The sequence below is a fragment of the Pristiophorus japonicus genome, chromosome 16 (assembly GCF_044704955.1).
Source record: "Pristiophorus japonicus isolate sPriJap1 chromosome 16, sPriJap1.hap1, whole genome shotgun sequence".
Classification (NCBI taxonomy): domain Eukaryota; kingdom Metazoa; phylum Chordata; class Chondrichthyes; family Pristiophoridae; genus Pristiophorus; species Pristiophorus japonicus.
In genome coordinates this window covers 4715161-4737021 of record NC_091992.1, presented here as the reverse complement: position 1 = coordinate 4737021, position 21861 = coordinate 4715161, and the positions used below count along the sequence as shown (strand labels likewise).

Below are 21861 nucleotides of genomic sequence, written 5' to 3'. Positions count from 1 at the left end.
CTCCCTCAGGGCTGCCCCTCCGACAGCACGGCGCTCCCTCAGGGCTGCCCCTCCGACAGCACGGCGCTTCCTCAGGGCTGCCCCTCCGACAGCACGGCGCTCCCTCAGTACTGCCCCTCCGACAGCACGGTGCTCCCTCAGGGCTGCCCCTCCGACAGCACGGCGCTCCCTCAGGGCTGCCCCTCTGACAGCACGACGCTCCCTCAGGGCTGCCCCTCCGTCAGTGCGGCGCTCCCTCAGGGCTGCCCCTCCGACAGCGCGGCGCTCCCTCAGTACTGCCCCTCCGAATGCGCGGTGCTCCCTCAGTACTGCCCCTCCGAATGCGCGGTGCTCCCTCAGGGCTGCCCCTCCTACTCCCTCAGGGCTGCACTGGGAGTGTCGTTCTGGGTTCTGGGCTCGAGTCTCTGGAGCGGAGCTCTCACAACAAACCCCCAGTGTACTCACCGATGGCGGAACCCAGCTCGGCTGCGAACACTCGCACTCTGCCCTCGCCCATCGGCCTGCAGGTGGTCCATAGCATGAAGAGATCCCCAGCACAGTGATAGTCACACACTACAGTGAGAAACACAACGAGGAGACAGTCACTGGGTGCGAGCGAGCAGCAACACAGCGGATAGGGCAGTGCAGAGTCGCCAAGCCTCCCGGCAGTGCGCTGCGGCAGGATCAAATATATCGGAAACAGAATGGGGTTGAAATCTCACATCAAGGAAGCTCGCCTCGCCCTCCCCCCAGCCGCCCCCCCCAATAAATTAAATCAGCTGCAGAATGGAGCCGGGATCCCCGTTTAGGGTCAATCTGTTGTGCTGCGTTGTGAATCCGCCCCGTCTACAGTTTGACGCAGGCTCAGAGATCGAAGGAAGTTCACAACTTCAATATTGTCCCAAAGGAGCATCTGTGAACCACACAGTACAGCGCAGGAGGCCGTTCAGCCCATCGGGTCAGTACCCGCTCCTTCAAAGAGCAATCCCATCGGTCCCACTCCCCCGCTCGTTCCCCGTATCCCTGCAATCTTTTCTCTTTGAAGTATTTATCCAATTTCCTATTGAATCTGTTTCCACCACCCTATCAGGCAGTGCTTTCCAAATCCTAACCACTCGCTGCGTAAAAATAGTGTTTCCTCATCTCGCCTCTGGCTCTTCTGCCAATCACCTTAAACCTCTGCCCTCTCGTTTACCCGTCAGCCATTGGAAACAGTGTCTCTTTATTCACTCTATCTAAAACCCTCGTGATTTTGAACACCTCGATCAAATCTCCTCTCAACCTTCTCTGCTCCAAGGAGAACAGCTCCCAGCGTCTCCAGTCTATCCACGTCACTGAAGTCCGTCATCCCTGGATCCATTGTATTAAATCTCGGCTTGGAGCCTTTCCCAAGACTTTTCTTTCCCAAGACTTGGGCAATCTCTGTTCTCCCCCCCCCCCCCCGAAGGTGGGCTCATTCTGGTTCTGCTCTGTGGGTCCCGGGCAGGTTCCTGCACCTCGCCCAGCGGCATCACTTTGTGGGGTGGGCTATTTAGGCAAGAGGGGCATCGCAGATCCACCCCATCCAGCCTCTCCTCGCTCCACATCCAGAGAGATGTGGTGGGGTGAGGGGGGGGGGCGGACAGGAGCTGGAGCCCCCTCGATTTCCCCTCCCTAGCGCAGGGGCAGCGCAGGATGGAGGGCCCCAACCTAGCGCGCCGCACGGGACAGGATCGGGCTGTGATCGAGCGGGTCTGTCCGGTTCACCCCTTCACTGGATAAACTGGCTGAAGTCATGGATTTGTTGGGGGGGGGGGGGGGATTTCCTCTTGAAACGAATGAACAATTTGGAAAGTGCTCCCCCTGAGGGCCACAGAGGGTAGGGCAAGCGGGCGAATGATGAAAATGCTCAGGATTTTATCTGCTTCCAAAGCTCTCCACCACTGGAGGGGGGGGAGGGGGGAGGGGGCAGGGGGGAGGGGGAGGGGGCAGGGGGGTGCGGTGTCCCAGTAAGTATTGTATCTGTGGTCTGGCCGAGCGGGGGAACATATCCTGACCTCAGCCCCACCCTACAGCTCCACACCGACAAGAATCTTAGAAATGCAAGGCACAGAAGGAGGCCATTCGGCCCATCGTGTCCGTGCCGGCCGACCAAGAGCTACCCAGCCTAATCCCACATTCCAGCTCTCGGTCCGTAGCCCTGCGGCACTTCAACTGCTCCTTGTTTTTTTTTTAAATCCCAATTTATTTAACTCCCGATTTTCTGCAGACGCTCTCGTTGCCTCGTACAAAAGACAAGCTCCTACTTTACAGGAGGGTGTGCAGCAGCAGCACACACACACACACACACACACAAAGGATAATACCACCCTCCTCGCCATTGTGGATAAGCTTCAGTGCAGGATTTGCAGTTCCTCCCACCTGTTGCCGCTGTCTGTTGCTGGGGACACTGTCCTCTGGTTACCAACCCCCGTGCCACTGGACACAGTTTCTCCCTCTCTACTCTATCAAAAACCCTCCGAATTCTGAACGCCTCGATCAAATCTCCCCCTTAACCTCCTCTGCACCAAGGAGAACAATGCCAGCTCATCAAACTCATGCAGCACAGGAGGCCATTCGGCTTCTGAAAGTTACTGCTCCCACCGTCCTTTCAGGCAGCGCACAACAACTCGCTGCATAGGAACATTCTCCTCCTCTCCCCCCTGGACTTTTCTCCAGTCTCTCCATGTAACTGAAGTCTCTCACCCCTGGTATTGCTCGGGTAAACCCCCTCCACACCCTTCCCTTGGGTTTCTAATGTAAAATATTTAAGCACTAAAGTCTGATGATTTGCATTGCTCAGGCCCCCCTCATCGCACACTCCCCTCAAAGCACCGACCCCCTCGCTGCACCTCCCCCTCCCTCACTGCACGCCCTCCCTCACGCCGCCCCTCCCCCCCGCGCTGCCCCTCCCCCCCACGACTCCAGCAGCCCCTGGCGGAGTTTCCCCGCCATCCACAATGGCGTGAGATAGGGAGCCTGTCATCCTTTGCAGACTAACGGTGTAACGTGGTAGAGGGAGCAGGAGGAGGCGCTAGTCTAGGAGCCAGCAGCTACCACACAACACCAACACCACCACACCGGCACCGAATCTCCGGCTCGCCTGTCAACTCACTAATGAAGAGCAGCCGCGATGTCTGCCAGCACTCCTGTAAACCCTGCACGAACGGATGGCGGACCTGCTTCTGGGAAGGAGAAGAAGAAAGAATTTCCACAAACTGCTCCCGAGCCCAGACGGTGGGAAAGGGGGTGGGGGGAGGAGAGCCGGGGCGAGGCGGGTAGAGAGCCGGATGGGCCGGGGGGAGAGCCGGATGGGCCGGGGGGGGGGGGGGGGGGGGGGAGGTGGAGGAGGTCGGAGAGGAGGTGCGGATGGAGCAGGGGGGAGGCCATTCAGCCCCTCGAGCCTGTTCCACCATGTGATTAGATTGTGGCTGATCTGTATTTTAACCCCAGTTACCCGCCTTTGCTCCGTATCTCTCGATACCCTGACCCAACAAAAATCTATCGACCTCCGTCTGGAAAGTGCCAATGGACTCCCCCAGGCACAATGGTTTTTTTATGGGGAAAAGAGTTCCAGATTCCCGCTCCCCTTTGTGTGACAAAGTGCTTCCTGACATCACCCCTGGGCTGGGCTCTACATTACTTTACTACATTAAAGGCGCTATATAAATGCAAGCTGCTGTTGTTCTTGACCCCCCCCTAGCAGAAACAGTTTCTCCTCACCGACCCGATCGAACCTTCTCATTGTTTTAAACATCTCGATCCAATTGCCTCTCAACCATCTAAACTCACAGGAATACGAGCCACGTTCGTGGATCAGCAGCGAGGCCCAGGGGGGCAGGGTGAGGGCGTGAGGTCAGGTGGTTGGGTGGGGTGGGGGGGCAGAGAGAGGGCCAATTACTAGCGATTAGGCCCAAATTAACTGTTCATCTAACTACTCCCCACCCCCCCCCCCCCACCGCCACCCCACGGGTCAGTGGGAAAATGCAGCACCCAGAGAGAGAGGGGAAGGAAAGAGAGAGAGAGAGAGAGAGAGAGAGATCGGGAGGTAGAGAGAGAGAGAGAGAGAGAGAGATGGGGGGGGAGGCAGAGAGAGAAAGGGGGGGGAGGGCAACGGAGAGGGGGAGGGAGGGACGGAGAGAGAGAGAGGGAGAGACAATAATAACTTGTATTTACATACGACAGAGACAGACACACACACACACACAGACTGAGACCCAACTGCACGCGGGCTGTTACCTGAATATCGACTCCATCCTTGCACTGCTGCAGGACTCCCTGTCGCACAATCTCTGTTTTCAGCAGCACCTGTGGACAAGCATCAGATTCAATCAGAGCCGGCGAGGGCGCCCGTGAGCATGGAGATCATTTAATCACAGGGGGAGACAAAGTATGTAAACAAACAGCAGGCTGAGAGCAAACCTCATCAAAAGAGAGTTATTATTTCTCTGCTCCTCATCCATCCGATTTGGTCAAGGGTTCCCAGCAGACGGTTCACAACTGGGCAATCTCATTCACAGAGCCTCTCAGGAGGCAGGGATGGGAAATGGCAAGTGTAGAGGGAGCTTTACTCTGTATCTAACCCCGTGCTGTACCTGCCCTGGGAGTGTTTGATGGGACAGTGTAGAGGGAGCTTCACTCTGTATCTAACCCCCTGTACCTGCCCTGGGAGTGTTTGATGGGACAGTGTAGCGGGAGCTTTACTCTGTATCTAACCCCGTGCTGTACCTGCCCTGGGAGTGTTTGATGGGACAGTGTAGAGGGAGCTTTACTCTGTATCTAACACCGTGCTGTACCTGCCCTGGGAGTGTTTGATGGGACAGTGTAGAGGGAGCTTTACTCTGTATCTAACCCCGTGCTGTACCTGCCCTGGGAATGTTTGATGGGACAGTGTAGAGGGAGCTTTATTCTGTATCTAACCTCCTGTACCTGCCCTGGGAGTGTTTGATGGGACAGTGTAGAGGGAGCTTTACTCTGTATCTAACCCGTGCTGTACCTGCCCTGGGAGTGTTTGATGGGACAGTGTAGAGGGAGCTTTACTCTGTATCTAACCCCGTGCTGTACCTGCCCTGGGAGTGTTTGATGGGACAGTGTAGAGGGAGCTTTACTCTGTATCTAACCCCGTGCTGTACCTGCCCTGGGAGTGTTTGATGGGACAGTGTAGAGGGAGCTTTACTCTGTATCTAACCTCCTGTACCTGCCCTGGGAGTGTTTGATGGGACAGTGTAGAGGGAGCTTTACTCTGTATCTAACCCCCTGTACCTGCCCTGGGAGGGTTTGATGGGACAGTGCAGAGGGAGCTTTACTCTGTATCTAACCCGTGCAGTACCTGCCCTGGGAGTGTTTAATGGGACAGTGTAGAGGGAGCTTTACTCTGTATCTAACCCGTGCTGTACCTGCTCTGGGAGTGTTTGATGGGACAGTGTAGAGGGAGCTTTACTCTGTATCTAACCCCCTGTACCTGCCCTGGGAGTGTTTGATGGGACAGTGTAGAGGGAGCTTCACTCTGTATCTAACCCCGTGCTGTACCTGCCCTGGGAGTGTTTGATGGGACAGTGTAGAGGGAACTTTACTCTGTATCTAACCCCCTGTACCTGCCCTGGGAGTGTTTGATGGGACAGTGTAGAGGGAGCTTTACTCTGTATCTAACCCCCTGTACCTGCCCTGGGAGTGTTTGATGGGACAGTGTAGAGGGAGCTTTACTTTGTATCTAACCCGTGCTGTACCTGTCCTGGGAGTGTTTGATGGGACAGTGTAGAGGGAGCTTTACTCTGTATCTAACCCGTGCTGTACCTGCCTTGGGAGTGTTTGATGGGACAGTGTAGAGGGAGCTTTACTCTGTATCTAACCCGTGCTGTACCTGTCCTGGGAGTGTTTGATGGGACAGTGTAGAGGGAGCTTTACTCTGTATCTAACCCGTGCTGTACCTGTCCTGGGAGTGTTTGATGGGACAGTGTAGAGGGAGCTTTACTCTGTATCTAACCCGTGCTGTACCTGTCCTGGGAGTGTTTGATGGGACAGTGTAGAGGAAGCTTTACTCTGTATCTAACCCCGTGCTGTACCTGCTCTGGGAGTGTTGGTTTGCACTTTATATGCCTTTGTTAACCTGCGTCGGTACTTACCTTTACAGCATAGGTTTGCTCATTGGTCCTTTGACAGACTTTCAGAATCGGTCCGAAGGAGCCTTTCGCAATGAACTCGACGTCCTAAACAGGGAAAAACACAGGAAACATTCCATGACGTGCCGTGTGATGAGGAACAGCAGACTGTGGACCTCTGGGTCTCAAAGCTCGCACAACTGGGGGTTTTCCTCGTCTCATGTCTGGGTCTGTGAAAGACGCATTGATCGAGATCGATTGCTGTGCTTGGTCAACAACCCCATTATTGTTGGATTGTGGGACCACCTGATGGGAAGGTGGTCTTTTATCAGCTTGCAATTCCTATGTTCCCAACCAAGTATTTACAGCACAGAAACAAGCCATTGGGCCCCGCCACTCGGTGCCGAGTGTCCGGCCCCCCCGCTCCGTGCCGAGTGTCCGGCCCCCCCCGCTCCGTGCCGAGTGTCCGGCCCCCCCCGCTCCGTGCCGAGTGTCCGGCCCCCCCGCTCCGTGCCGAGTGTCCGGCCCCCCCCGCTCCGTGCCGAGTGTCCGGCCCCCCCCGCTCCGTGCCGAGTGTCCGGCCCCCCCCCCCCTGCTCCGTGCCGAGTGTCCGGCCCCCCCGCTCCGTGCCGGGGTTTATGCTCCACACCAGCCCCCTCCCACCCTCTCCATCTCCCCCCATCACCATATCCTTCTATTCCTTTCTCCCCCATGTGTTTATCCAGCCTCCCCTTAAATACATCGATACTATTCACCTCAACCCCTCCCTGTGGCAGCGAGTTCCACATTCTCACCCCGCTCTCTGAATTCCCCATTGGATTTATTAGTGACTGTCTGATATTGATGGCCCCGAGTTCTGGTCTCCCCACAAGTGGGAACATCGTCTCTACGTTTACCCGATCCAACCCCTTCATACTCTAAAGCCCTCGATCAGCTCACCCTCAGCCTTCTCTCTTCTGGAGAAAACGCCCGCCTGTTCAGTCTTCCCGACATTATTGGGGCCGAAATTGCCCCTCCCTCTCTGAGGTTCGTGGCCGCCTGAAAGCCCACCTTCAGGTTTCGAGCGGTGTAGCGGACCGCCTCACTGCGCCCGTTTTCCCGCCGCAGCGTGCACGCGCCGACCCCATACCGACCGGCGTCGACCCCTTCCCGAAATTGATCCGTGGGGAATCGCCCCTTTCCTGGAATCGCCCCATAGGGAATTACCCCTTTCCTGGAATCAACCCTTTCCTGGAGTCGCCCCATAGGGAATTACCCCTTTCCTGGAATCGCCCCTTTCCTGGAATCGCCCCTTTCCTGGAATCGCCCGTGGGAGCGGCGCTGTCACTGGTCGGTGCCACGCAAGCTTGTGCCTTTGGTACTCTGTGCCTTGGCAGTGTGGCCGCCCTCGAAGGGGAGGTGGTGCTGCCAGCGACTTAATTTTATTTGTTATGTGGGGTATCATCCAAAACTCAGAACAGCAAAAAGCCACAACTGATAATCCACGGGTGTGAATGTCATCAAACATCGCTGGGTATTCTGCGGTGAGTGTCTCACCTCCTGACTCCCCAAAGCCTTTCCACCATCTACAAGGCACAAGTTAGGAGAGTGATGGAACACTCTCCACTTGCCTGGATGAGTGCAGCTCCAACAACACTCGAGAAGCTCGACACCATCCAGGACAAAGCAGCCGCTTGATCAGCCCCCCATCCCCCACCTTCAACATTCACTCCCTCCACCACCGGCGCACCCTGGCTGCAGTGTGTACCATCTACAAGATGCACTGCAGCAACTCGCCAAGGCTTCTTCGGCAGCACCTCCCAAACCCGCGACCTCTACCCCCTAGAAGGACAAGGAGTGCAGGTGCATGGGAGCACCACCACCTCCACGTTCCCCTCCGAGTGGGAAATATATCGGCCGTTCCTTCATCGTCGCTGGGTCACAATCCTGGAACTCCCTCCCTAACAGCACTGTGGGAGCACCTTCACCACACGGACTGCAGCGGTTCAAGGCGGCGGCTCACCACCACCTTCTCAAGGGGCAATTAGGGACGGGCAATAAATGCCGGCCTTGCCAGCGACGCCCACATCCCAGGAATGAATTTTTAAAAATAAATAAAGGATCGACTGCAGAGGCATCTTCAGTCAAAGGGCAGTGGATGGCTGGTGCGAGAATGGGGAACAGCTCGGGGGCTGGGGGGGCTCTCCCGAGCTTGTGCTCAGGATTTATTGCTGAGGCAGTTGTTGGCATTGAAAATGTAGCAATCAAACTCTGGAACAACAGAATATATGGGGAAGCTCTGATAGGATTATTCAAACTTTTGAAAAAGATTGGCAACCATCAGCCGTGGCTCAGGGGGTAACACACTTTCTCGTCTCCGAGTGAGAGGGTCATGGGTTCATCAGACTCGAGACTTGAACGCATATCCAAGTCGACACTCCGGGGCAGTGCTGAGGGAGCGCCGCACTGCCGGAGGGGCGGTGCTGAGGGAGCGCCGCACTGTCGGAGGGGCGGTGCTGAGGGAGCGCCGCACTGTCGGAGGGGCGGTGCTGAGGGAGCGCCGCACTGTCGGAGGGGCGGTGCTGAGGGAGCGCCGCACTGTCGGAGGGGCGGTGCTGAGGGAGCGCCGCACTGTCGGAGGGGCGGTGCTGAGGGAGCGCCGCACTGTCGGAGGGGCGGTGCTGAGGGAGCGCCGCACTGTCGGAGGGGCGGTGCTGAGGGAGCGCCGCACTGTCGGAGGGGCGGTGCTGCACTCCCTCAGCACTGTCGGAGGGGCAGTGCTGAGGGAGTGCAGCACTGTCGGAGGGGCAGTACTGAGGGAGTGCAGCACTGTCGGAGGGGCAGTGCTGAGGGAGCGCCGCACTGCCGGATGGGCAGTGCTGAGGGAGTGCCGCACTGCCGGAGAGGGCAGTACTGAGGGAGCGCCGCACTGTCGGAGGGGCAGTACTGAGGGAGCGCCGCACTGCCGGAGGGGCAGTGCTGAGGGAGCGCCGCACTGCCGGAGGGGCAGTGCTGAGGGAGTGCCGCACTGCCGGAGAGGGCAGTACTGAGGGAGCGCCGCACTGTCGGAGGGGCAGTACTGAGGGAGCGCCGCACTGCCGGAGGGGCAGTCTTTCAGATATGACAGTAAACCGAGGCCCCGTCTGCCCTCACAGGTGGATGTAAAAGATCCTGTGGCACTATTCGAAGAAGAGCAGGGGAGTTATCCCCGGTGTCCTGGTCAATATTTATCCCTCACTGAACATCACAAACAGATTATCTGGGTCATTATCACATTGCTGTTTGTGGAAGCTTGCTGTGCGCAAATTGGCTGCCGCATTTTCCACATTACAAGTGATTATACTCCAAAAGTACTTCGTTGGCTGTAAAGCCTTTTTTTTTACGCCAGAGGTTGTGAAGTGCTAATCTGTCTTTAAATTGCGTAAGATTATTTCTACTGGCCAGTGAATTGTTAACAAGGGGACATAAACTGGATCAATATTGGAATCTTAAGAGGAGGGTTAGAAGAATGTTTTTTTACCAGGGGTTATCAGGACACGGAGTACATCACCAGGGGTGATTACTGAAGCTGGTGCAAAAACAACATTGACAGAAGAATTAGATAAACATGCAAAGAAAACTATTAAAGTGTACGAGCGAAGAACAAGATTAATTAAAGTGGAGAATTTCAACACGGAACAACATGGTAAAATGGCCTCAGAATTTTACAGCACAGGTCAGTCTGCCCATCATGCCTCAAAGCATTTTTTATGTAACGACTGTTGGATGAACTGTAGTTGAGAGCTGCAATAAATTTGTCTCTATAGCAAGACAGAAATTGGACACACACATAGCATTTTTAATACCTGCGTCACTGCGCACGGCGAGTTAGAGGAGGCGACAAGGAAGTAAACATGTGACATTGGCAGGATGTTTTGTATTTTATAGACAATTGCCGACAGTTGATTAATTTAAAGGATTTTTGCTGCACAAGATGGCGATGGAGTTGGGAGACTGACTTCAGAAACTCAAACTGCAGAGCCGCCAGAGCTTGCAACTTCATCGTGACCATTTACATAGAAAGATTTAATGGGAAATGTTGACATTGGAATTTACAATAAGTGAGCATGAAACGTGACCAAAAGTCCTGACAAAAGGAACTTTGTCCATGTATTATTGTTTCAATACATAGATGTAGGGAGACAGGAAGATGTACAGAGATAGAGGGCTTCTACTCCTCAAAATGACAAAGACTTTGACCAACACGATCCCGAAACTGTAACAGTAGCGGAGCGGGTAGGTTAACACCTTCCCTACAGATACCTGGAACTCCTGATCCACACGCTGCGATCGGTAGGGAAACACGGGGAAGAAGAGGGAGATAAATCGGGGGAACGGCCACCCAGTGTTTCCAGAGTCGCTGCATTCAGCTCGGTCCCCGGACAGCCGCCGCTGTTCCCGAACATTCCGACGGGCCGTTTGGAACGCCCCCCAGGCGTACCCGCTGGAGAGGCAGCCTCCCGCTTTGGACAAGATGCTCTTCCATCGAGAGACGGGCGCCCACCTGCCGGTGGGGTCACCTCCCTGCAACACGGACCAGAGAGAAACAGGTCAAGGCTGTCGGGGAGCAAACCAGCCGTGGGAATGGTCAGCCTAACTCTCACACAACACTCAGAGAAACTTCTTCACTCAGGAGGGTGATGAATCTTTGGAATTCTCTACCCCAGAGGGCTGTGGAGGCTCAGTCTTTGAGTATATTCAGAGAAAGGGATCAATAGATTTTTGGATATTAAGGGAATCAAGGGATATGGGGACTGCAGGAAAGTGGAGTTGAGGTAGAAGATCAGCCATGATCTTATTGAATGGCGGAGCAAGCTCGAGGGGCTGAATGGCCGACTCCTGTTCTTAATTCTTGTTATGTTCAAAACATTCACCTGTCGTCAATTGCCTTCCTGAGCAAAACTTTACTGCAGTTTAATAATGGATACGTCCATTTGTACTAGCTGAATGGCAGCCATTTCTGATTGGCTCTCCATTATCACATGACCTACTATTGATTGGTCCCCTTGGAGGATAAGCCACACCCTGAAGTTTCTCTGAAATGTGTGAATGGAACTGCCCAGCCTAACTTTGCACATGGTTACATGATTCATTTTGACTTCAGAAGTCAGAGAGGACACATCCCTCCCCCAGCCAAAGTCCCTCACCCCCCACCAGAGATGGGGCATTGTGTGCGGATTGTTAACAGGTTTATTGGGTATGAAGTGACTAGTGACAGTGTCGTGACTTCTGGATTTCATCCACCCCAACGTTGTCCCTTGCAGGGGGTTGGAAGAGCGTGATCCGACTTCCCTGTGTTCCCCCTCTCCCTCCCATCCTACCACAGTCTCTGTCCCTCCCTCCCTCCCCCACAGTCTCTCTCCCTCTCCCAGTGTCTCTCTCTCCCTCAGTGTCTCTCCCCCCTCCCCTCCCCCTCAGTCTCTCTCCCACCTCCCCTCCCAGTCTCTGTCCCCCCTCCATCCCTCCCCTCCCTCCCAGTCTCTCTCCACCCCTCCCTCCCAGTCTCGCTCACCCCCTCCATCCCTCCCCTCCCTCCTCCCTCCCAGTCTCTCTCCCCCTCCCCCCTCGCCCCCCACAGTCTCTCTCCCCCCCCCTCCCTCGCCCACCCCAGTCTCTCTCTCCCCCCTCCCCAGTCTCTCTACCCCCCCCAGTCTCTCTCTGCCCCTCCACCCTCCCCCAGTCTCTCTCCCGCCCTCCCCCAGTCTCTATCCTCCCCCTCACCCACACTCCCAGTCTCTCTCTCCCCCTCCATCCTCCCCCAGTCTCTCTCCCTCCCCCGTCTCTCTCCCCCAGTCTCCCTCTCCCTCCCCCACACAGTCTCTCTCCCCTCTCCTTCCCCCCGTCTCCCTGCCCCCCAGTCTCTTCCCACCTCTTCCTCCCCCCCCCAATCTCTCCCTCCCTTCCCCCTCCCCCAGCTCTCCCCCTCCCCTCCCCCAGTCTCTCCCCCTTCTCCCTCCCCCCAAGTCTCTCTCTAACCCCCTCCCCCAGTCTCTCTCTCCCCCAATCCCTCAGTCTCTCTCCCCCTTCCCCCTCACAGTCTCTCTCCCCCTTCCCTCTCTCCCTCAGTCTCTCTGCCCCTTCCCCCACTCCCTCAGTCTCTCTGCCCCCTTCCCCCTCAGTCTCTCCCCCCCCTTCCCTCTCCCACAGTCTCCCTCCCCCCACACCATCCCTCCCCCCCCCTCTCCGCCTCCCCCACAGTCTCCCCCCCCTCTCCGCCTCCCCCAGTCTCCCCCCCCCATCCCTCTCCCCCCCAATCTCTCTCCCCCCACCCCCCCCACCCCGTCTCCCCAGCCCACCCCCCCACCCAGTCTCTCCCCCCACCTCGCTCCCCCTCCCTCCCAGTCTCTTCACCCCTCCCTCCCCCAGTCCCTCCCCCTCCCCTCCCCTCCCCCAGTCTCTCCCCCTTCTCCCTCACCCCCAAGTCTCTCTCCAACCCCCTCCCCCAGTCTCTCTCCCCCTTCCCTCTCTCCATCAGCCCCCTTCCCCCTCTCCCTCAGTCTCTCTGCCCCCTTCCCCCTCAGTCTCTCTCCCCCCTTCCCTCTCCCACAGTCTCCCTCCCCCCACACCATCCCTCCCCCCCCTCTCCACCTCCCCCACAGTCTCCTCCCGATCCCTCTCCCTCCCAGTCTCTCTCTCCCCCCCTCCCTCCCAGTCTCTCTCTCGCCCCCTCCCTCCCAGTCTCTCTCTCTCGCCCCCTCCCTCCCAGTCTCTCTCTCGTCCCCTCCCTCCCAGTCTCTCTCTCGTCCCCCCCTCCCAGTCTCTCTCACATCCCCCCCTCAGTCTCTCTCACACCCCCCCCTCCCAGTCTCTCTCACTCACTCCCCCCTCCCTCCCAGTCTCTCTCACCACCCCACCCTCCCTCCCAGTCTCTCTCACCCCCCCCTCCCTCCCAGTCTCTCTCCACCCCCCCTCCACCCCACAGTCTCTCTCCTCCCCTCCTCCACCCCACAGTCTCTCTCCCCGCTCCCCCCCAGCTTCTCTCCCCCCCCCCCTCCCCCCCACAGTCTCTCTCACCCCCCCTCCCCCCACATTCTCTCTCCACCCTCCCTCCCCCCACAGTCTCTCTCCACCCCCCCTCCCCCCCCACAGTCTTTCTCCATCCCCCTCCCCCCCAGTCTCTCTCCACCCCCCTCCCTCCTCCCCCCCCACAGTCTCTCTCCACCCCCCCACCTCCTCTCTCCACACCCCCAGTCTCTACCCCCACAGTCTCTCTCCACGCCCCCACCCACCCCCCCCCCCACAGTCTCTCTCCCCCCCCAGTCTCTATCCACACCCCCTCCCCCTCACAGTCTCTCTCTCCTCCCCCCCTCCTCCCCCAGTCTCTCTCTCTCCCCTCCCACAGTCTCTCTCCACCCCCAGTCTCTCTCCCCCTCCCCCCTCCCACTGCCCCCCCCCTCTCCGTCTCTCTCCCCCTCCCCTCCCCTCCCCCCCCCTCAGAGTCTCTTCCTCCCCTCCCCCAGTCTCTCCTCCCCCCCCCCCCACAGTCGCTCTCCCCCTCCCCCCACAGGCTCGCTCTCCCCCTCCCCCCAGTCTCGCTCTCCCCCTCCCCCCAATCTCGCTCTCCACCCCCCCCCCCACAGTCTCTCTCTCATCTCATTTCTCTCCCCATCCTCACCCCCAGTCTCTCCACCCCCCCCCCCACAGTCTCTCTCCACCCCCACTCCCCCCCACAGTCTCTCTCCACCCCCCCCCTCCCCCCGTCTCTCTCCACCCCCCCCCAGTCTCTCCCTACCCCCCCCCCCACAGTCTCTCTCCACCCCTCCCCCACAGTCTCTCTCTCATCTCATTTCTCTCCCCATCCTCACCCCCAGTCTCTCCACCCCCCCCACAGTCTCTCTCCACCCCCCCCTCCCCCCGTCTCTCTCCACCCCCCCCAGTCTCTCCACCCCACCCTCCCCCCCACAGTCTCTCTCTATCCCCCTCCCCCCCACAGTCTCTCTCCACCCCCCCTCCCCCCCACAGTCTCTCTCCACCCCCCCTCCCCCCCAGTCTCTCTCTATCCCCCTCCCCCCCACAGTCTCTCTCTATCCCCCTCCCCCCCACAGTCTCTCTCCACCCCCCCTCCCCCCCACAGTCTCTCTCCACCCCCCCTCCCCCCCACAGTCTCTCTCCACCCCCCCTCCCCCCCAGTCTCTCTCCACTCCCCCCCACATTCTCTCTCCACTCTCACTCCCCCCCAGTCTCTCTCCACTCCCCCCCACATTCTCTCTCCACCCCCCACAGTCTCTCTCCACCCCCCCTCCCCCCCACATTCTCTCTCCACTCTCACTCCCCCCCAGTCTCTCTCCACCCCCCCCCCACACAGTCTCTCTCCACCCCCCCACCCCCCACAGTCTCTCTCCACCCCCCCCTCCCCCACAGTCTCTCTCCACCCTCCCCCTCCCCCCACAGTCTCTCTCCACCCCCCCTTCCCCCAGTCTCTCTTCACCCCCCCTCCCCCCACAGTCTCTCTCCACCCCCCCGTCTCTCTCCACCCCCCCCAACCCCCAGTCTCTCTCCACCCCCTCCTCCCCCTCAGTCTATCTCTACCCCCCCTCCCCCCCTCAGTCTCTCTCTACCCCCTCCCCCCCCAGTCTCTCTCTGCCCCCCTCCCCCCCAGTCTCTCTCTACCCCCCCTCCCCCCCCACAGTCTCTCTCCACCCCCCCCCCACAGTCTCTCTCCACCCCCCCCCTCCCCCACAGTCTCTCTCCACCCCCCCTCCCCCCCCCACAGTCTCTCTCCACCCCCCTCCCCCCCCCACAGTCTCTCTCTACCCCCCTCTCCCTCAGTCTCTCTCCACACCCCCCCCCTCCCCCACAGTCTCTCTCTACCCCCCTCCACCTCAGTCTCTCTCTATCCCCCCTCCCCCCCCCACAGTCTCTCTCCACCCCCCTCCCCCCCCACAGTCTCTCTCTACCCCCCTCCCCCCAGTCTCTCTCCACCCCCCTCCCTCCTCCCCCCCACAGTCTCTCTCCACCCCCCCACCTCCTCTCTCCACACCCCCACAGTCTCTACCCCCACAGTCTCTCTCCACGCCCCCACCCACCCCCCCCCACAGTCTCTCTCCCCCCCCCCAGTCTCTATCCACACCCCCTCCCCCTCACAGTCTCTCTCTCCCCCCCCCCCTCCTCCCCCAGTCTCTCTCTCTCCCCTCCCACAGTCTCTCTCCACCCCCAGTCTCTCTCCCCCTCCCCCCTCCAACTGCCCCCCCCTCTCCGTCTCTCTCCCCCTCCCCTCCCCTCAGAGTCTCTTCCTCCCCCCCCCCCAGTCGCTCTCCCCCTCCCCCCAGTCTCGCTCTCCACCCCCCCCACAGTCTCTCTCTCATCTCATTTCTCCCCATCCTCACCCCCAGTCTCTCCACCCCCCCCCCCACAGTCTCTCTCCACCCCTCCCCACAGTCTCTCTCTCATCTCATTTCTCTCCCCATCCTCACCCCCAGTCTCTCCACCCCCCCCACAGTCTCTCTCCACCCCGCCCAGTCTCTCCACCCCCCCCACAGTCTCTCCACCCCACCCTCCCCCCAGTCTCTCTCTATCCCCCTCCCCCCACAGTCTCTCTCCACCCCCCCTCCCCCCCACAGTCTCTCTCCACCCCCCCTCCCCTTCACAGTCTCTCTCCACCCCCCCCCACAGTCTCTCTCTCATCTCATTTCTCTCCCCATCCTCACCCCCAGTCTCTCCACCCCCACAGTCTCTCTCCACCCCCCCTCCCCCCCACATTCTCTCTCCACTCTCACTCCCCCCCAGTCTCTCTCCACCCCCCCCCCCCACAGTCTCTCTCCACCCCCCCCCACAGTCTCTCTCCACCCCCCCCCCCCCACAGTCTCTCTCCACCCCCCCCCCCAGTCTCTCTCCACCCCCCCCCCCCACAGTCTCTCTCCACCCCCCCCCACAGTCTCTCTCCACCCCCCCACCCCCCACAGTCTCTCTCCACCCCCCCCCTCCCCCCACAGTCTCTCTCCACCCTCCCCCTCCCCCCACAGTCTCTCTCCACCCCCCCCTCCCCACAGTCTCTCTCCACCCCCCCCACCCCCCAGTCTCTCTTCACCCCCCCTCCCCCCACAGTCTCTCTCCACCCCCCGTCTCTCTCCACCCCCCCCCAACCCCCACAGTCTCTCTCCACCCCCTCCTCCCCCTCAGTCTATCTCTACCCCCCCTCCCCCCCTCAGTCTCTCTCTACCCCCCTCCCCCCCAGTCTCTCTCTGCCCCCTCCCCCCCAGTCTCTCTCTACCCCCCCTCCCCCCCCACAGTCTCTCTCCACCCCCCCCTCCCCCACAGTCTCTCTCCACCCCCCCTCCCCCCCCCACAGTCTCTCTCCACCCCCCTCCCCCCCACAGTCTCTCTCTACCCCCCTCTCCCTCAGTCTCTCTCCACACCCCCCCTCCCCCACAGTCTCTCTCCACCCCCCCTCCCCCCACAGTCTCTCTCCACCCCCCTCCCCCCCACAGTCTCTCTCTACCCCCCTCCCCCTCAGTCTCACTCCACACCCCCCCTCCCCCCCACAGTCTCTCTCCACCCCCCTCCTCCCCCACAGTCTCTCTCTACCCCCCTCCCCCTCAGTCTCACTCCACACCCCCCCTCCCCCCACAGTCTCTCTCTATCCCCCCCTCCCCCCCACAGTCTCTCTCTACCCCCCTCCCCCCCAGTCTCTCCCTACCCCCCCCTCCCTCTCTCTAACCCCCCTCCCCCCCACAGTCTCTCCCTACCCCCCTCCCCCCCACAGTCTCTCCCTCCCCCCCTCCCCCCAACAGTCTCTCTCTACCCCCCCCTCCCCCCCCACAGTCTCTTTCTACCCCCCCTCCCCCCCCACAGTCTTTCTCTACACCCCCCACAGTCTCTCTCTTACCCCCTTCCCCCCACAGTCTCTCTCCCTCCCTCCCCCTCACAGTCTCTCTCTACCCTCCCCCCCAGTCTCTCACTACCCCCCCCCAAAGTACCCCCCCCTCCCCCCCACAGTCTCTCTCTACCTCCCCCCAGTCTCTCTCTACCCCCCTCCCCCCAGTCTCTCTACCCCCCTCCCCCCCACAGTCTCTCTCTACCCTCCCCCCAGTCTCTCTACCCCCCCCCAAAAGTCTATCTCTACCCCCTCCCTCCCCCCCAGTCTCTCTCTACCCCCCTCCCCTCCAGTCTCTCTCTACCCCCCTCCCCCCTCCAGTCTCTCTCTACCCCCCCTCCCCCCCAGTCTCTCTCTACCCCCCCCTCCCCCCCACAGTCTCTCTCTACCCCCCCTCCCCCTCACAGTCTCTCTCTACCCCCCCCCCCCCCACAGTCTCTCTCCACCCCTCCCCCACAGTCTCTCTCTCATCTCATTTCTCTCCCCATCCTCACCCCGTCTCTCCACCCCCCCCACAGTCTCTCTCCACCCCGCCCAGTCTCTCCACCCCCCCCACAGTCTCTCCACCCCACCCTCCCCCCCAGTCTCTCTCTATCCCCCTCCCCCCCACAGTCTCTCTCCACCCCCCCTCCCCCCCACAGTCTCTCTCCACCCCCCCTCCCCTTCACAGTCTCTCTCCACCCCCCCCCACAGTCTCTCTCTCATCTCATTTCTCTCCCCATCCTCACCCCCAGTCTCTCCACCCCCCACAGTCTCTCTCCACCCCCCCTCCCCCCCACATTCTCTCTCCACTCTCACTCCCCCCCCAGTCTCTCTCCACCCCCCCCCCCCACAGTCTCTCTCCACCCCCCCCCACAGTCTCTCTCCACCCCCCCACCCCCACAGTCTCTCTCCACCCCCCCCCCTCCCCCCACAGTCTCTCTCCACCCTCCCCCTCCCCCCACAGTCTCTCTCCACCCCCCCCTCCCCACAGTCTCTCTCCACCCCCCCCTCCCCCCAGTCTCTCTTCACCCCCCCTCCCCCCACAGTCTCTCTCCACCCCCCCGTCTCTCTCCACCCCCCCCAACCCCCCACAGTCTCTCTCCACCCCCTCCTCCCCCTCAGTCTATCTCTACCCCCCCTCCCCCCCTCAGTCTCTCTCTACCCCCTCCCCCCCCAGTCTCTCTCTGCCCCCCTCCCCCCCAGTCTCTCTCTACCCCCCCTCCCCCCCCACAGTCTCTCTCCACCCCCCCCTCCCCCACAGTCTCTCTCCACCCCCCCTCCCCCCCCACAGTCTCTCTCCACCCCCCTCCCCCCCACAGTCTCTCTCTACCCCCCTCTCCCTCAGTCTCTCTCCACACCCCCCCCTCCCCCACAGTCTCTCTCCACCCCCCCTCCCCCCCACAGTCTCTCTCCACCCCCTCCCCCCCCCCACAGTCTCTCTCCACCCCCCTCCCCCCCACAGTCTCTCTCTACCCCCCTCCCCCTCAGTCTCACTCCACACCCCCCCTCCCCCCACAGTCTCTCTCCACCCCCCTCCTCCCCCACAGTCTCTCTCTACCCCCCTCCCCCTCAGTCTCACTCCACACCCCCCCTCCCCCCCACAGTCTCTCTCTATCCCCCCTCCCCCCCACAGTCTCTCTCTACCCCCCCTCCCCCCCAGTCTCTCCCTACCCCCCCCTCCCTCTCTCTAACCCCCTCCCCCCACAGTCTCTCCCTACCCCCCTCCCCCCACAGTCTCTCCCTCCCCCCTCCCCCCAACAGTCTCTCTCTACCCCCCCCTCCCCCCCCACAGTCTCTTTCTACCCCCCCCTCCCCCCCCACAGTCTTTCTCTACACCCCCACAGTCTCTCTCTTACCCCCTTCCCCCCACAGTCTCTCTCCCTCCCTCCCCCTCACAGTCTCTCTCTACCCTCCCCCCCCAGTCTCTCACTACCCCCCCCCAAAGTACCCCCCCCTCCCCCCCACAGTCTCTCTCTACCTCCCCCCCAGTCTCTCTCTACCCCCCTCCCCCCCAGTCTCTCTACCCCCCTCCCCCCCACAGTCTCTCTCTACCCTCCCCCCAGTCTCTCTACCCCCCCCCAAAGTCTATCTCTACCCCCTCCCTCCCCCCCAGTCTCTCTCTACCCCCCCTCCCCTCCAGTCTCTCTCTACCCCCCTCCCCCCTCCAGTCTCTCTCTACCCCCCTCCCCCCCAGTCTCTCTCTACCCCCCCCTCCCCCCCACAGTCTCTCTCTACCCCCCCTCCCCCTCACAGTCTCTCTCTACCCCCCCTCCCCCCACAGTCTCTCTCTACCCCCCTCCCCCCCACAGTCTCTCTCTACCGCCCCCTCCCCTCCCAGTCTCTCTCTACCCCCCCTCCCCCCCACAGTCTCTCCCTACCCCCCTCCCCCCCACAGTCTCTCCCTACCCCCCTCCCCCCCAGTCTCTCTCTACCCCCCCTCCCCCCCACAGTCTCTCTCTTACCCCCTCCCCCCCACAGTCTCTCTCCACCCCCCCCTCCCCCCACAGTCTCTCTCCACCCCCCCCTCCCCCCCAGTGTCTCTCTCCACCCCCCCCCCTCCGCCCCAGTCTCTCTCTCTACCCCCGCTCCCCCCCCCACAGTCTCTCTCCACCCCCCACAGTCTCTCTCTACCCCCCCTCCCACCCCACAGTCTCTCTCCACCCCCCCACAGTCTCTCTCTACCCCCCTCCCCCCCCAGTCTCTCTCTACCCCACCTCCCCCCCCCCACAGTCTCTCTCTACCCCCCCTCCCCCCCAGTCTCTCTCTACCCCCCCTCCCCCCCAGTCTCTCTCTACCCCCCCTCCCCCCACAGTCTCTCTCTACCCCCCCTCCCCCCCACAGTCTCTCTCTACCCCCCTCCTCCCCACAGTCTCTCTCTACCCCCCTCCCCCCCACAGTCTCTCTCCACCCCCCCCTCCCCCAGTCTCTCTCTACCCCCCCTCCCCCCCACAGTCTCTCTCTACCCCCCCTCCCCCCCACAGTCTCTCTCTACCCCCCCTCCCCCCCACAGTCTCTCTCTACCCCCCTCCCCCCCACAGTCTCTCTCTACCCCCCCTCCCCCCACAGTCTCTCTCTACCCCCCCCAGTCTCTCTCTACCCCCCCAGTCTCTCTCTACCCCCCCAGTCTCTCTCTACCCCCCCTCCACCCCAGTCTCTCTCTACCCCCCTCCCCCACAGTCTCTCTCTACCCCCCCCCCCAGTCTCTCTCTACCCCACCCTCCCCCCCCAGTCTCTCTCTACCCCCCCTCCCCCCCACAGTCTCTCTCTACCCCCCCTCCCCCCCACAGTCTCTCTCTACCCCCCCTCCCCCCCACAGTCTCTCTCTACCCCCCTCCCCCCCCACAGTCTCTCTCTACCCCCCCTCCCCCCCACAGTCTCTCTCTACCCCCCCCAGTCTCTCTCTACCCCCCCCAGTCTCTCTCTACCCCCCCAGTCTCTCTCTACCCCCCCTCCACCCCAGTCTCTCTCTACCCCCCTCCCCCACAGTCTCTCTCTACCCCCCCAGTCTCTCTCTACCCACCCTCCCCCCCAGTCTCTCTCTACCCCCCTCCCCACAGTCTCTCTCTACCCCCCTCCCCCACAGTCTCTCTCTTACCCTCCCCCCCCCCCCCACAGTCTCTCTTTACCCCCCCCCACAGTCTCTCTTTACCCCCCCCCTCCCCCCCACAGTCTCTCTTTACCCCCCCCACAGTCTCTCTTTACCCCCCCCCCCACAGTCTCTCTTTACTCCCCCCCAGTCTCTCTTTAACCCCCCCCCACAGTCTCTCTTTATCCTCCCCCCCCACAGTCTCTCTTTACCCCCCCTCCCCCCACAGTCTCTCTTTACCCCCCCCCCCACAGTCTCTCTTTACCCCCCCCACCCACCCACAGTCTCTCTTTACCCCCCCCCCACAGTCTCTCTTTACCCCCCCCCCACAGTCTCTCTTTACCCCCCCCACAGTCTCTCTTTACCCTCCCCCCCCCACAGTCTCTCTTTACCCCCCCCCACAGTCTCTCTTTACCCCCCCCCAGTCTCTCTTTACCCCCCCCCCACAGTCTCTCTTTACCCCCCCCACCCACCCCACAGTCTCTCTTTACCCCCCCCCCACAGTCTCTCTTTACCCCCCCCCACAGTCTCTCTTTACCCCCCCCCACAGTCTCTCTTTACCCCCCCCCACAGTCTCTCTTTACCCCCCCCCAGTCTCTCTTTACCCCCCCCCCACAGTCTCTCTTTACCCCCCCCCACAGTCTCTCTTTACCCCCCCCCCACAGTCTCTCTTTACCCCCCCCCACAGTCTCTCTTTACCCCCCCCCACAGTCTCTCTTTACCCCCCCCCCCAGTCTCTCTCTACCCCCTCCCCCACAGTCTCTCTTTACCCCCCTCCCCCCCAGTCTCTCTTTACCCCCCCCTCCCCCACAGTCTCTCTTTCCCCCCCTCCCCCCCACAGTCTCTCTTTACCCCCCCTCCCCCCCACAGTCTCTCTTTACCCCCCTCCCCCCACAGTCTCTCTTTACCCCCCCTCCCCCCACAGTCTCTCTTTACCCCCCTCCCCCCACAGTCTCTCTTTACCCCCCCACAGTCTCTCTTTACCCCCCACAGTCTCTCTTTACCCCCCCTCCCCCCCACAGTCTCTCTTTACCCCCCCACAGTCTCTCTTTACCCCCCACAGTCTCTCTTTACCCCCCCTCCCCCCCAGTCTCTCTTTACCCCCCCTCCCCCCCACAGTCTCTCTTTACCCCCCCACAGTCTCTCTTTACCCCCCCTCCCCCCCACAGTCTCTCTTTACCCCCCCCTCCCCCCCACAGTCTCTCTTTACCCCCCCTCCCCCCCACAGTCTCTCTTTACCCCCCCTCCCCCCCACAGTCTCTCTTTACCCCCCCTCCCCCCACAGTCTCTCTTTACCCCCCCTCCCCCCACAGTCTCTCTTTACCCCCCCCCTCCCCCCCACAGTCTCTCTTTACCCCCCCTCCCCC

The 21861-nt window shown here is 61.1% G+C and overlaps 2 protein-coding genes across 2 annotated transcripts in view; one reads left to right on the top strand and one right to left on the bottom strand.

Annotated features, from left to right (window-relative positions):
* Positions 1–21861, top strand: part of vtna (vitronectin a) — a 101110-nt gene that overhangs the window by 10795 nt on the left and 68454 nt on the right. The gene's annotated exons all lie outside the window — the stretch shown is intronic.
* Positions 1–21861, bottom strand: part of rskrb (ribosomal protein S6 kinase related b) — a 37091-nt gene that overhangs the window by 10710 nt on the left and 4520 nt on the right. Inside the window, exons 2-6 of the mRNA XM_070856910.1 lie at positions 10377–10637; positions 6120–6203; positions 4237–4305; positions 3113–3182; positions 445–552 (exon numbers count right to left, since the gene is read on the bottom strand). Of these exons, the coding sequence (XP_070713011.1) occupies positions 445–552; positions 3113–3182; positions 4237–4305; positions 6120–6203; positions 10377–10637 (592 nt within the window). The remainder of the gene's footprint in view (positions 1–444; positions 553–3112; positions 3183–4236; positions 4306–6119; positions 6204–10376; positions 10638–21861) is intronic.